At 45.6% G+C, this 16,030-nt stretch overlaps 1 protein-coding gene across 1 annotated transcript in view; it reads right to left on the bottom strand.

The window, feature by feature from the left end:
- Positions 1-9,971: 9,971 nt before the first annotated feature.
- Positions 9,972-16,030, bottom strand: part of CKAP2 (cytoskeleton associated protein 2) — a 30,003-nt gene continuing 23,944 nt past the window's right edge. Inside the window, exons 8-9 of the mRNA XM_068267113.1 lie at positions 14,772-15,006; positions 9,972-12,217 (exon numbers count right to left, since the gene is read on the bottom strand). Of these exons, the coding sequence (XP_068123214.1) occupies positions 11,965-12,217; positions 14,772-15,006 (488 nt within the window). The 3' untranslated portion in view covers positions 9,972-11,964. The remainder of the gene's footprint in view (positions 12,218-14,771; positions 15,007-16,030) is intronic.

Below are 16,030 nucleotides of genomic sequence, written 5' to 3'. Positions count from 1 at the left end.
TGCATTGGTGAATGCGTCCAATAATACGCATGGCGGCCGACGACTGGTGAGTCGTCAAAAACGAAACTAAGTGACAGCGGGGGACCAGAGGATTCCAGAGCGGCGCCGAGGGCACAGGACTGCTGCAGGGGGCTGGTAATAGCCCCAGGTAAGTAAAACTCTTTACCCCCGTTCAGTTAAGGTTCCCTTTAAGGATGGCAGTCTAGTGGACTCTTCCAGGGGACTCATTCAGCCTTAGGATCCAGGGGGGCCATCCGGATGTCCCATGGGTTGGAAGTAGTGGCCCTTGCCTCACAGTGATGCGACCAGCTCTCCCCTGGTGGAGGACGGGAGAGTGGTGTTCGCGTATTAAGCAACACCATAGGCTGTATTCAGTAGAGGTAGGAGTCACTTGCCCAATAAACCACCTCTTTTAGCCATTCACACTTCTTCGTCTATCTGCAGTCACTACGGTATTGCCATGCAACTGTGAGACGCCTACCTCTCCTGCATACAGCCAATAGTGTCGCTCGATATGAGAACACGGCTCTCCCGTCTTCCACCAGGGGGGAGCTGGTAGCATCGCTGTGAGGCAAGCGCCACCGCTTCCATCCAACCCACAGGACATCAGGATGTCCCACCTGGATCCTAAAGCTAACTGCATCCCTTGGAGGAGTCCACTGTGCTGCCATCCTGAGAACCTTGTACCTGGCTTTTCAAAGGGACAGAAGCATACACAGGCTGTTCTCACTGACAACCATCTGAATCCTGGTGAGACCTGTCTTGGACAGGGAAACGTGCTTTGTACCTATTGATTTTAGAATACTCTTCATGCCACCAGTTATCCTTCCTTGAACCATTTTTATCAGGTGCCAACCATTGCATACTCTAAACACTCCTACCATTTTAGAAATGGTCTAACCTGACTGTCAGTGTCCAGCTATCAGCTCTACTTTTGTCAGTTGCTTACACTTGACAATTCACCCTGCTTACTACACATCACCTTCAAAAATGGATGCTGACTAGTATATTACACTTCATGTAAAATGAATAATCAGTTTCATTCCACTTCACCTGTGGTTATGTTATGCTTAGTCAGCCTGTTACATAGAATTATAAATTTGGGGAGGGAACCTGTGTTTACACATTTCTGATTAAATCTGATTAAGTATTCTTATGGTGTAAGCTGGTAAATAATTAGGGTTTGAATTTGGGATCCTGAATTCAGAAACCCAACTTATGCTGCACACCGCACCCACGCTAATCAACAAGGTCACGGTAAGGTTCAAGTCACATGACTTATAGCAGTTACGTGAACCGCAACCCTGTCCAACAACTCTGGTGCTGAACTCCAGGGTTTGGCCCAATTCAGGTTTCTGAATGCAGGATCCCAAACTCAAACACCTACACTATAAACCTGGTGTTTGAGTTAGGTATCCTGCAAAGTCTGGCCTGGGGCCAAATTCAGCCCACCAAACCATTTCTAGTGGCCCCCAAAGCTCTCTACAGTTAATTCAATGTGGCCTGCAGGCCATAGCTGTAGTGCCATATGCAGGGGCCAGCAGCAGATTCCACTATGCTAACTGCATACGGTATATGGGTCATTTCCCATGGAAAAGTATTAGCAAAATGTTACAGGCATAGTGTACCTAAAGGCAATCAGCAAGAATAGTGTTTAATTTTGCTAGTTCAGCCCCTAGCACTCAAGAATTGCGATATGGGCCCTGGCCTGAAAAGTTTGGCCACTCCCTGCTATAAACCGTATTGGTTGTAATCAGTATCTGTTTATCGTTGTAGTGCGTGGCCAGCTTAATTCAACAGAAGTTAGGATTTCACACACATATGTGAATACTTCCATCTCCAATACTATTCCAATACTTGCATCTCTGTGCTCCTCCCCCAAAAAATACCATTCCTGCCATCCAGATATCAGTAAAAGCATTTAAAGTGTGACTAGTGCCTCCTTCAGGTGGGAGGCTGAAGCTGATGAATTGTCTTTCAGCTGCTCCCTTACACCAGCCAGGCACTACCTAGTGCTCAGTAACACTGGTAAAGATCCCACCCACAGAATAACACCCGAGCACACACTGTGTGCGCGATTTGTGGTTAGCTTACAAATATTTGTAAAAAAAAAAAAGTGTCCAGTAGCTCAGGCATAGAATAGTGCAAGGTTTTGCAGGCAACCTCACCTATGCACAGGTAGACATTCAATAGGATAAGGTGCTCCAAAACCTTGGGTTATAACTGGTAACTCTCCGGCCAGGCAGTGACTAGCATCCAACATGTACACCACTCCTGTTATAAGAGGCAAATAGGACAAATGGACATGGCGCTCAAAAGGCTGTATTGGAGCAAGTAGACACATGGGTTCCACGCAAAACATGTATGTCCACTTGCTCCAATACAGCTTGTTGCTGCATACAGCCTTTTGAGTGCTGTGTCCTTTATGCACAGGTGGGGTAATTAGTGTGTCAATTAGACAGTCCACCTCAGACACTAATTACCCCACCTGTACATAGGTGAGGATGCCTGCAAAACCTGCACCGCTGGGCAGGGCTGTGGAGTCGGAGTCGGGCAATTTTGGGTGCCTGGAGTCGGGAAAAAAATATGCACCGACTCCGACTCCTAATGAATTTGTAACTAATTAAAATATAAAATATGATAAAATGTTCTTTTTCTCAGATAAGTCATTAAAGATAATGTATATATACAGTAATAGCTGTGCTTAGTCCACAAAAATGAAATAAACCTATAAAAATTAGTTACTTGTGCTGCTTCAATAAAGCAGTCCCCGTATTTTTAAGGTCAGATATACATATCTGATTGTGACTGTGTGTATGTATATGTATATGTATATGTATATGTATATGTATATGTATATGTATATGTGTATATATATATATATATATATATATATATATATATATATATATGATGTGTACACAGGAATCTCTTATATATACTAAATAACATCCATGCTGTAAGAATAAAGCCTGATGTGTAGCTGTGTCACTAATAGAGATGGTCAATGAGATGGAAATAATTCTGCACTGATGCTGATTTATGCAAATGTATGCACTCCCTTTGCTAAAGAAATCAAATAATTTGATATGTTGTTAAAATTTGGTTTGGTGACTACAAATTAAAGGGTACCTGAGACGGATGAAAAGACTCCTATTAGACCTACCGGTAATGGAGTTTCTGATTGTCATCCGGGACAACCTGAGATCCGGTCCCGCCCAGGATCTGTGGAAACACACCAACAAGAAGTTTAAAAGCCCCCGCCCACCCTCCATCCTCAGTGCGTCTGAAAGTAAACATAGACTAGAAACACCAAGATGAAGGAAAAACTAGACACCTGAAGGTGACTATTAAGATAATATCCTGTGCTCCTGAAACTAATAGAGAAAGGTGCGAGACAGGAGAAGGGAAGGGTTCTAGATGTTTGTCCCGGATGACAATCAGAAACTCCATTACCGGTAGGTCTAATAGGAGTCTTTCTCTAATTGTCATCCGGGACAACCTGAGAGATAGGCAAGAAGTCTTAACAAGACAAACATCTCACCTAGGGAGGGACCACTGCCTGGAGCACCTTTCTGCCAAACGATTGGTCCTGCTGAGATAACACATCCACTCTGTAGTGTTTGATGAAAGTAGATGCACTCGACCAGGTTGCTGCTTGACAAATCTGTTGAATGGTAGCTCCTGCCCTTTCTGCCCATGATGTGGATAAAGATCGGGTTGAGTGGGCTTTAATGTTAGGAGGTAAGGGACAATTACTACTCTCATAGGCTAAAGCTATCATCTGTCTAATCCATCTTGCGATGGTTTGTCTGGATGCCTGCTGGCCCCTATTCTTACCTGCAAATAAAACCAACAGGTTGCTAGACTTCCTAAATTCTCTTGATCTGGCAAGATAGGTTAGTAAGGAACGTCTGACGTCTAAACAATGGAACCCCTCTTCTCTGGACCCCACAGGTTCAGTACAAAAAGAGGGAAGGATAATCTCTTGAGACCTGTGGAACTCTGAAGACATTTTTGGGAGATAGGCCGGATCTAACCTGAGTCTAATACTGTCAGGACAGATAATTAGGAAAGGATCCTTGATGGAAAGAGCTTGTAAGTCACCTAAGCGCCTAGCCGATGTGATTGCAATGAGAAAAGTTATTTTAAGTGTCAAAAATTTAATATCAATATCTTCAATAGGCTCAAAAGGGTTTTTCATAAGACTATTCAGGACTAGAGACAAATCCCATTGTGGAAAAATCTTTTGCTTCACCGGAGTTGATCTCTGCAAAGCTTTGAAGAAATTTCTGAACAATTCTTCCTGAGCTAAATGCCTGTCTAGCAGAATGGATAGAGCTGAACACTGTACCTTAAGAGTACTTGGTGCCAGCTTCATGTCAAACCCGTCCTGGAGGAAATCCAGAACTGAGCTTGATAGCGTATGGTTCTTGTTATGAGCCTCACACCATGATAAATAAACTTTCCAAACCTTACGGTAAATCTTCTGCGTTATCGGTTTCCTGCATTTCATCAATGTTTCGATCACTTTTTCCGAAAGACCCTTCTGTCTAAGAATTACCCTTTCAGGATCCAGGCTGCCAGATTGAATAATTGTGGCTTGGGGTGCGAGAGCGGCCCCTGAATCAAAAGATCTGGACGAAGTGGCAGAGGAAATTGAGGTTCCACTGACATCTTCAACATTGTTGCATACCATGGTCTTTTTGGCCATTGGGGAGCTATTAGAATTAATCTCACTTTTTCCTTTTGAAGTTTTCCTAGTACCTGAGGAAGAAGCACAGTTGGAGGGAAAGCATAGCAAAGCTTGAACCTCCATGGGAGACTGAGTGCATCCAACCCCAGAGACTTCTGGCATCTGTGTAGCGAGAAAAAATTCGCTACTTTTGCGTTCATAGGGGATGCGAAGAGGTCTATCTCCGGGATCCCGAATCTTTCTGTTATCAGTTGAAAAACTTCTGGATGAAGTTCCCATTCTGTTTGATTCACCTCCTGACGACTCAAGAAGTCCGCTTCCACATTGAGGATCCCCCTTATGTGGACCGCCGACAGCGATAGAACCCGAGGCTCTATCCAAACGAGAATCTCCGCGCAGAGAGACATGAGCTCGCTTGATCTCGTACCCCCCTGCTTTGAGAGATACGCCACCGTCGTGATATTGTCTGAAAAGACCTGAACGTGATTCTCTTCTATTAGAGACTGAAAAAATAGAAGAGCTCTCTGAACTGCCAGAAGCTCTCTGAAGTTGGATGACTTCCTGCTTATAGCCTGGGACCAATTTCCCTGGGCATGATTGCCCAAAGACGTTGCTCCCCAGCCCCAAGAACTTGCGTCTGTAAAAATCTTTATTGGATCGTTTTGCCTCCAGAATCTCCCCGTCTCCAGGTTCTGTCGGCTCAGCCACCATCTTAAGTCGACCCTGACTAAGTCTGGGATCGAAATTCGTAGATCCAAGGACTCCCTGGATCTGTCCCAATTCGAAAGAAGGAGAGACTGAAGCATTCTCCCGTGCGATTGAGCCCAAGTGACTGCCGGGATTGCTGTTGAAAATAGACCCAACACTCTCATAATCTGCCTGAGAGACGAAGTCTCTTGGCTGATTAAATTGTTTATTTCTGACTGTATCTTTATAATCTTTTCTGTCGGCAGGAAAATTTTCTTTTCTAACGAATTTATTTTGTAGCCTAGAAAAGTAATTTCCTGGGTCGGGTTTAGAGACGACTTGGCGTAATTCACAATCCAGCCCACCTGAACCAGAGTGTGGATCACTATATCCCTGTGGGTTTTGGCTAGATCTTCTGTCTCCGCAAATATCAACAGATCGTCCAGGTAAGGGACAATCGAAATTCCCTGAAGCCTTAAACCCTTCATCACTTCTGCTAGCACCTTGGTGAACACTCGCGGAGCTGACGCTATTCCGAATGAAAGAGCTTGAAATTGGAAGTGACGAATGTGGGAGGGAGCTCTGATTGCGAATCTCAAAAATTTTTGATGTGCCGCAAAAATCGGAATGTGCAGGTAGGCGTCTTGAAGGTCTATTGAGACAAAAAATTCCTTGCCTTGCAATAGGGACCTTACTGAATATATACTCTCCATCCTGAATTTCTTGTACGTCAGAAACGGATTGAGAGATTTCAGGTTTAAAATAAACCTGAACTCCCCGTTGGCTTTCTTTACCAGAAATACGTGGGAGTAGTATCCCTGGAATACTTCTTCCTGGGGAACATGAATAATCACTCTTTTTTCTAGAAGTTTCTGAATTTCCAATTCCAAACCCTCGGCTTTCGCTCGATCCTTCGGAATTGGATTTACAAATCTCCTCTGCGGGGGCTTGACAGAGAATTGCAGGCGATAACCCTGACTTATAATTTGTAAAACAAACGGATTGGGATTCAATTTCTCCCATTCTAACTGAAAATAAAGAAGTCTGCCCCCTACTGGCAGAGAGTCATTTACCTGGTTTGGGGGGATCAGTCCTCCCGAGAGTAAATCCCCCTCTACCTCTCCCTTTCGGAAAGGACCATTTCCTCTGCACATTCCTGTTTTTGGTTGGCTCTGGCTCCTGTCTTTTAGGGACAAAAGGCCTTTTACCCTTAAAACTTTTCTTCTTATTTGGGAATTGTTTCCCCTTTTCGGCTGACCGGGAAAGATTACCTTCAAATGGAAGGGCACATAATTTGTTTTTGGATGTCTGGTCCCCTTCCCAGGTTTTCAACCACACTGCTCTCCTAGCCGAATTAATAAGTGCTGTCGTACGGGCTGATACGCGAATAAGTTCTGTAACTGCGTCGGCTAAAAAGGCTACCGCCTTAAGAACTACTGGAAGAGAGGCTGCATAATCTTTTAGTGGAACACCTTTAGAAATTTGTTCAATCAAATTGTCCATCCATATTCTAAGATTACGGGAAATGCAGGTGGCCGAAATACCTGGGATGAAACCAAACGCAGCAGATTCCCATGCTCTCCTGAGAAGTGAATCTACTTTCTTATCCATCACGTCTTTAAAGTGAACCTTAAGTGTCCCAAAAAAAATGAGTTTTACTCACCTGGGGCTTACCTCAGCCCCCTGCAGCTGATCGGTGCCCACGACGAGTCGCTCTGATGCTCCGGGTCCCGCTGGCGGCCACTTCCGGTTTCGCCGTCAGGACCCGTCAGGCTGGGGAACGCGGCTGATACTACGCGTTCCCAGCCAAAATAGCACCCCTATGCGGCCATATGTCCGCATACGGGTGCCTATGCGGACATATGGCCGCATAGGGGTGCTATTTTGGCTGGGAACGCGTAGTATCAGCCGCGTTCCCCAGCCTGACGGGTCCTGACGGCGAAACCGGAAGTGGCCGCCAGCGGGACCCGGAGCATCAGAGCGACTCGTCGTGGGCACCGATCAGCTGCATGGGGCTGAGGTAAGCCCCAGGTGAGTAAAACTCATTTTTTTTGGGACACTTAAGGTTCACTTTAAGGACCCCAGCATCCTCAAAGGATAAGTCCGAATCCTTGGAATATTTGGATAGGGACGCATCTAATTTAGGACATTTAGTCCATTTATCAATTTCTGCCTGAGAAAAAGGGAACTTTCTCTTTGCTGATTTTGGAATAAACAAGGGCCTCTCTGGATTTTGCCACTGGGATGTAATGATTTCCTGCAGAGTTTTATGGATAGGAAATACCTTACCCGTGGCCTGACCTAGACCAGAATAAACCTGATCCTGAGGGGTAAGTTCAGGAACTGCTTCCTTAATTTGCTCAGTAACATACACAGCCTTGAGCAATTCAGAAGACTCATCAGGAGAAAATAAAAATCTGGGAGTTTTAACCGTTTCCTCTCCCTCTGATCTGGGCTGCTCTCCTTCCTCCTGTGATATATTCTCTGATAAATCCTCCCCCTCCTCCTCTTCTCTATCTTCCTCTTCCTCCTCAACCCCTAAGATGTCGGGCAGATTTGAAGGCTGAGAGGGAGTAATATTGGAAGGACCTGGAAGAGGATCTATAGCAGGTGGCACAAAACTTTCTTTAAATTTGTCTAAAGTTTCTTGCATGTTTTTATTTACTGATTCCATAACTCCTTTCAAAATATTAGAAGTTTCTGAAACCACAATAGCATCAGTGCAGGCCTGACATTTATTCCTAGGGGTCTCTAGGGCAATTTTGGTGTTACATAAACCACATCTTTTATATTTAGGTGGTGCAGTAACTTTGGGCTCAGTCTTTGCCTGGAAAAAAACACATGACAAGACATCCACTGAGATATGCCATATTGAGGGGATAAGTAAAAAACACATCCTCCACTGGAGGACTTACCACCCCAGACCCGGATTGCTGCACCTGGGAAGAGGATTTGGCCGCCGCATCTGCCTCCCGCTGTGTCGGCTGCTGCTGCGGCTGAGGTTGCGACATCCTCTCTGCTAGCGGTGCACTTGCGGAGACGCCAGGAGCACGCTCTCTCAACTTCCTGGCTCTCCGGATTCCGCCTCCTCCTTTAGCCGCGTGACCGATGCGTCACTTCCGCCTCTCTCCGATTGGCTGGATCGGCTGTCAGACCGGATGCGCCTTGCAGGGCCGGCGTCTGACGGAGGAAGGAAGGTATTCTGGTCACACTCCGCACGGAGACCAAATACCTGGCTGCAATATATTTTAGAGGAGGTCCGCGGCTAGCGTTACCTCTGTACGCCTCGCCACCGTCCTCTGCCTCCTCTGGGAAAAATACTCACCCTCTGGTGAGTACAAGAAAAATAACAAACGGGAGCTTGCTTCTTTAGGTGTTTCCGTCACGGAAACACAGATGAACTGAGGATGGAGGGTGGGCGGGGGCTTTTAAACTTCTTGTTGGTGTGTTTCCACAGATCCTGGGCGGGACCGGATCTCAGGTTGTCCCGGATGACAATTAGAGAAAGTAAAGTTTTATACATACCTGGGGCTTCCTCCAGCCCCCTTCAGGCTAATCAGTCCCTCGCTGTCCTCCACCACCCGGATCTTCTGCTATGAGTCCTGGTAATTCAGCCAGTCAGCGCTGTCCGGCCGCATGCCGCTTCCACAGCCAGGAGCGTTCTGCACCTGCGCAATAGTGCTGCACAGGTGTAGTATGCTCCTGGCGGCGGTGTGTGCATGCGCACTACGCCCGACTGGCTCAAGTACCTGGACTCATAGCAGAAGATCCAGGTGGTGGAGGAGGACAACGAGGGACTGATTATCCTGAAGGCGGCTGGAGGAAGCCCCAGGTATGTATAAAACTTTAATTTCATCTGTCTCAGGTTTACTTTGTTACACAGTAGTACTATACTCTACATATGCACTCCCCACAGAGCTGCAGGGAATCCACTGAGAATGCTGTGCACATTGAACACAGGTGTTGTCTGTCACCCATAAACCTTGTTCAGATTGTGCATGAAGAATGTGTAATAGAGGAAGAATCTCCTCATTCCCCTGCAGAGTACCTGCACATCATTCTTACATGTACCCACACTTACATTGCCTAGGGCCTGATAGATGTTCTTTGTGCCGGTTTGTACCTTTTACAAGTACTCTTACCAAGGACTAGTTTTAGTCTAAAGGGAATAAATATAGTAGTCTACATATCCTTCTCACTTCAGTTGTCTTGTAAAATTCCTAAGCGTTGGCAGTTAAGAGACGAATTTCACGTTACATACTTTTAATCAACAAAATTGTAATATGCAAATTAGAGGAGTCGGAGGAATCCTAAACTGAGGAGTCAGTCGGAGTCGGTGGATTTTTGGACCGACTCCACAGCCCTGCCGCTGGGAAGTCACGAGGACAGGTTTGAGAAACACTGGAATAGTGGTATGATAAATGTAGCTGTAGTTTAGCTGCAAGTTTTACTGAGAATTCTGAGAAATGTACCTGGCTGTAAGACATTCTGCAAGGCTATCATTAGAATCAGAGGGAAAAGGACTCCCACTTAAACATGTGTGGCATAAAAAGGGAAGCTTACAACAACCAACTTCACAACACTGTAATTAAAAACGAAGCCCTTTTATTACGCTATAGCAATACATGAAGTGTGTCTAGAAAGGAGAACATTTCAGAAGTTAACAGGTAGGTTTACTTGTTCAGTTTTATGTAGCAGTTTAATTAAAACCTAACAACAATGCAGCATCACAGCAAAAAGGTCACTCAGACACTGGCCTATTCAGTAACTCGTAAAAAAAAAACCTATAGCATCTCATGCCAACTGGGCACCAAGTTTTGTTTTTTTCAGAGATGCATCAAACCAAAATCCAGTTGCAACTCTGCAGTGTCCTAAGGGTGAATATGTGGGGTTTTAACCACAACATTTAAAGGCAAATTGAATTTGCCTGGGATTACATAGTAAAACTACTAAATTAAAAAAAGTGTACCTAAAGGGGAAAAACCCTCAGACACTTACCTCAGTAAAGAGGGAAGCCTATGGATAACCCAGAGACTTCCCTTATCCCTCTTGAGCTGCTGTTCCAGCACTGGACCCTTTGAACCTATTCCACAAGGGCTTGTCTAATAGGAAGACACAGGCACAATAGCTTGCATAGTAGCCACTTGTGCAGTTTTTTTCTCTTCCAGTGCTACTGCATGGAACAGTGCGCCTGTGCAGTGCAGCCTTCCTCGTCCATGGATGGGAGGTGCAGCCGCAAAAAAAGAGTTTCCCCGATGTGCAGCAGAAGGCTCCCGAAGGAACGGAAGCCTCAGGATCATCAAGAGGCTTCCCTCTACAAAAGTATCTAACTTTGCTGAGACGTCTAAAATACTTTTGATTCTTCAAGACCTCCATATGCTATATATGGCTTCTAGAAACATACACCGGTTAAACACCTTACCCCAGGATGTGCCACAATTGCAGCTGTGAATCTAATCTCAGGTGATTATGCCTGACATTACGTTCCAGGTGCTAAGACAGGTAAGGCAGGAACTTGCATTGCCCTCTGCCGTTAGGAGCTTGTGCACTCTAAGTGGGCTCAGCAAGGACCAGGCTGCAATCATGCAGAGGGCAAAGCCAGTTTTTGGAATCTGTTAAAGGAGAACTGTCATGAGGGATATATGGAGGCTGCCTTATTTATTTCCTTGTAAACAATGCCAGTTGCCTGGCAGCCCTGCCGATCCATTTGGCTGTAGTAGTGTCTGAACACCAGAAACAAGCATGCAGCTAATCCAGTTAGATCTGACAATATTGTCAGAAACACCCGATTTGCTGCATGCTTGTTCAGGGTCTATGGCTAAACATATTAGAGGCAGAGGATCAGCAGGGCTGCCAGGCAACTGGTATTGCTTAAATGTGAATAAATACGGCAGCCTCCATAGCCCTCGATACAGTTGTCCTTTAACTTCATTTAAAATACAGTATAAATGGGACACAAACTGAACACAGCTTGGAACAGGGCCAAAAGTGACAGGAAGTGCATTTGGTTGGATGAAGCTACACAATCTGCACGCAAGTCGGAAATATTGGCATCTCTGACCATTTATACACTGTACAATGTTGATTTCCCACTAAAAACAATGTAGGTGGATGATCAATGATATGCAAATACTTCCGAATGTATGCAATCTTTATGCAAATATATGCAGTTTGAAAAGTGACCAATTTAAACCCAGATTTAAACTGATTGGTCCATTTTGAAGCTGTATAGGTTTGCATAAACTCAGAATTATTTGCATCTCATTGATCATCCCTAGTATGTAGGTATTTTGAGCATTAGATGCAAATACCAATTACTTCTTCTGAATAGACACAGCTATAGCACATAAAAAGGTCTAAAACTACTAGTGGAGCCATTTTGAAGCAGTTCTGCTGGCCAATCAAAAAACGCAAGAAACCAAAACAGTAGGCACAGGACAGACCACAGGTACACATATGTAGTAACAATACAACACAAATACTACATACAACAGACTTAGTGTGGCGGAGATGTCCTTGGAACATAGAACTTAGTATATAGAGAAATATAAAGGTGCATTTAGTCAGTCTCTGCAGGCGGGTCACTTCTCAGCCAAGTTTCCTGCAGTGACCTCCTTAAGTGCTTCATTCTTCCGGAAGATATATGCGTTTGGGCAACCTTCCGGCTCCTCCAGGTCTTCCAGTTGGGCGATACCGGTGATGCAGGGATCGTGGTCCTTCAACATGTCCGGGAACACGTGAGATTTCCTCTCCAGGCGACTTGAGCGTCTGACGGGGGTTAGAAACTTGTAGCCCTTGATGGAGGATTCTCCGTCCCTTAATTGTTTCCTCATTCTGAGCAAAAACAAAAATATTGGTCAGCTAAGATACAAGAGCAGTGCTGGAATTAATAGGAAGAGAAATAAATTATCCATTCTGTAATGTGGATTTATTGTACATAGTCGTTTGAGATTCAGAGCTGAAGTATTAAACAAGATTTACAGTAGACATACCTGGGGCTTCCTTCAGCCCCATCTGCACGGATCGCTCCACGCTACTGTACTCAGCCTTCTACACCAGGTCCTGTAACTTCTGCCAGACACGACCAGTTTTACGCCAGAGCAGCAGCTCCCTCTGTCTCACCGGCACCTGCTTTACACATGCGCAGTAAGAAGAGGGCGCACTGCACTTGCTTAGACTGGCGGAAATTACAGGACCCGGTATAGAAGCCAGAGAAGGCTAAGGACGGCAGCGTGGGAGCGATCGTGCGTACGGGGCTGGAGGAAGCCCCAGGTATGTATAAATCTTGTTTAATATTTCAGCTCTGAGTCTCTTTAATGGTGGCCATACATGGTGCAATTTTTTCATACAATACAATACATAGAAATGGTAAGATTGTATGAAAAAATTGTACCATGTATGGCCACCATTAAGGTGGCCATACATGATACAATTTTTCAATTAGATAATTTAGTTCCATTATTCCGTTAGATCGAATATAAAGATTTTTCCAGCATGTCCGATCATTTTTACCGAAAAAACGGGATAATCGTTCGAATTTCTTGATCGAAATTTTTTTTTTCTCAACTTTCATTCAATTCGATCATTTAGATCGAATAAACGGGAAAATCGAACGTTTTTATTGTACCGTGTATGGCCACCATTAGGCATACCCAAAGCAAATTTTTGTGTTCCGGATTACCTAAGTATTGTGGACCTCTGGATCGTGCAGAGGCCTCCTGGATCATATGCAGCCTAAGTTTCCAGCACTGGGTCCCTGTGAACATATTCAACAAGGGCTTGTTGAATATACTCTTGTGGCCGTGCTCCCATCTATGAAGGAGCGCATCCATATTAGGCATAGGCAAGTTCAGTCCTCCCAGGCCCACTACAAAAAAAAAAAAAAAAAAAAAAAAAGCCACTCCTGCACAGCTTTTTCCTCCGGGCGTAAGCCTTTGTCCTACTTTGCATGCATGGACCGCAGAAGCACATGTGTACACAGCTATGAAGAGGGTTCTGGCAAGCTGTGGTGGGCTTGAGGAAGATCTGGGGCAGATGCACCTGTACATGGATGGGAGCACAGCTATGAAGAAGAGGGTCCTGGCAAGCAGCGAGGGGCTTAGAGACGCTGAAGTCTCTTAAATTTTTTTTTTTAATTACAAAATCCTCTTTAAAAAGGAGTCATCAGGCATGTTAAAAGAAGATAAGTGCTACTTACCGGGGGCTTCCTCCAGCCCCAAGCTCCCAGCATGTCCCTCCCGGTCCCAAGCGATGAGCTCAGAGAGCGACCTCTATGTCTGCCTGTACTGCGCCTGCGCGAGCGGCACTGTCAATCAGGTGCAGAACTACTGCGCCTGCGCAGTCCGCTCCGGCCCACATGGCGATGACAGCGCCACAGTACAGGCCGACCTGGAGGTCGCTCTGACATCGCCGGGGACCGGGACGGACCTGCGGCGAACATCTGAAGGGAGAGCTGCGACAAGGGACATGCTGGGAGCTTGGGGCTGGAGGAAGCCCCCGGTAAGTAGCACTTATTTTCTTTCAACATGCCTGATGACTCCTTTAACATATTAGCCCTACCTAAATCGCCACAGCTGTAATCTAAATCCCCCCCTAACCCCCCCCCCATCAAAATCCACAACTTTCTTGGTCATGGATTTTGCTGCCCTGTGCGCTTCCGTGTGAGGCAGAGCTATGAGCTGCAGCTCCGCCTCTACACGCATCTGTCAGCACGCCTCTCCCAGTGAAGGAAGCCTGAGAGGGGCGGGGGAGAGGCATCGATCCGGGCTGACAGACGAGGCTCATAGCTCTGCCTCTCACGGAAGCGCTGCCCGGATTGCCCCCCCCAGCGAGCTAACATGTTAAAGAGGATTTTGTAATAAACAGATTTTTAAGAGACTTCAGTGTCTCTTTAAGGTAGATCAGGGAAACCTGTGGACCAAAATGATCCAGGTGCCAACAATTGCTGTACAGAGTGGGAATTGTAGCATTCCCACCACTTGTAAAAAAACTGTGGCCGACAGCAGCTCTAACCACAGACCCCCTTCCCCCGACAGGGTCTGCTATGATCAGGGTGGGGTAGCTGAGCATATCAATGTATTCATTGTAAGTTTGAAATCATGTGTCAATTATGTGTCATTATTAACACTATGGCTAAGAGATAAGTAGTGGAATTTTACTTCAAGTTGGCCATATATGGATTATAACCAAACCATTTAGACCTGCCCAGCTGTACAAGGTATACAGGCACATGTAATGGTTTAAAATTATTAATTTATATCAAAAAGTGTTGGGAAGGAAAGATTTTGCTCCAATACTCTTGTACCTAGCCTCACCAGTTTCATCCCCCTTTAAGCTCAAGTCACTCCCCCCCACATGGAGGAATGCTTTCATGGTGAAGGTTACTTGCCTTTCCAGGTGAGGGGTTGTGCAGACGCTGAATCGAACGACAGATGATATGGCCTTGTCTTTCTCTGGTGTGCCCTGTGGTTTGGATTCCTTCTCGGGGCTGGATGACGGGCTCTTATGTTCAAGCTTCATTGCTCGCCTTCTCCCCCTTTTCTTTTTCTGATTTGTATCAGATAGGACTTCCTGTTCAGATTTCACCTCAGCTTTTGTCTCCACAGCCTCATCCTGACTTTCTTCTGTAAAACACAAGTCATTCATCAGCATGCGTATGCAATTAGGAGACTATGCCGTTTGAGTTCAGTGGTCAGTTGCGTTGAAGAACTCTGCATGTCAACTCCCTGCCCATACAATTCTATGAACCTGTTCACAGTAACGATTCGAGTTATTCTAACTCACTGCATGCAGGCTTTGCATTAAAAAGTTATTGCCCAGTCTCCATTGCAGTTCACACTCATAACGCGTGCATTATGCAACTGACCAATGTGACTTAGCCTAAATGACAAAAGCGGGTCATTTTATTTACGGGGCATACATCATGCATGCAATTCATATAATGGAACCAGCCTCATACCTTCTGCTATCCATGCAAGCTCAAGCACTGCCAGTAATGTTTACATTATCTTGTTTCCTAATTAGCCACAACTAGTAATCACATGAGTTTGGATCTAAGCTTCCCACAAGAAGAAAGTGCTGTGATAACAGCTTGAATGCTGTTCTGCCTAAGGAAGAAAGGGTGCAGTTTTACCCCCTTTCGAAATGCATTGCGATAACTACAATAAACTCCTAACTTACATGCGTGGACTGTGTCCCTCACTATCGCTAGCCATCCTTCCCTCCCTCCCATCACTGCAGTCAGCAAAACGAGTCCCCGCAGAGTGCGGGCTCCGCTCACCGTTGATCTAGCCAAAGTGTCTCCAAAGAGTACGTCGATTAGAGCGCAGGAGATTTGGGGCGCAGCCCAGCGCTACCATAGACTAATAGGAATTACGGCTATAGCGGCACAGTTTGTAACTTCGGCGCCATCAGAACACTAATTCGGCCGCCAGCATTAGCTGGAAGCGGAATTACATCATTCCCCACTATCCACATGGAGGGGGAATCGTAATTAACACCGCCGGGACCTGTACAGCAGCAGAGTGAGGCCCAGTACACACTGAGCAGTTTTAGGTGCGATCCGCCGGCCACATCCGCCTGTAAAAACGCTTGGCTAATGTATTTCAATGGGATGGTGCACACCAGCAGTTTGAGGCTTTTTCCAAA

Source organism: Hyperolius riggenbachi, chromosome 2 (genome assembly GCF_040937935.1).
Source record: "Hyperolius riggenbachi isolate aHypRig1 chromosome 2, aHypRig1.pri, whole genome shotgun sequence".
Taxonomy (NCBI): domain Eukaryota; kingdom Metazoa; phylum Chordata; class Amphibia; order Anura; family Hyperoliidae; genus Hyperolius; species Hyperolius riggenbachi.
Note: the sequence above shows the minus strand (reverse complement) of the source record. Positions and strands in the feature narration are given on the sequence as shown.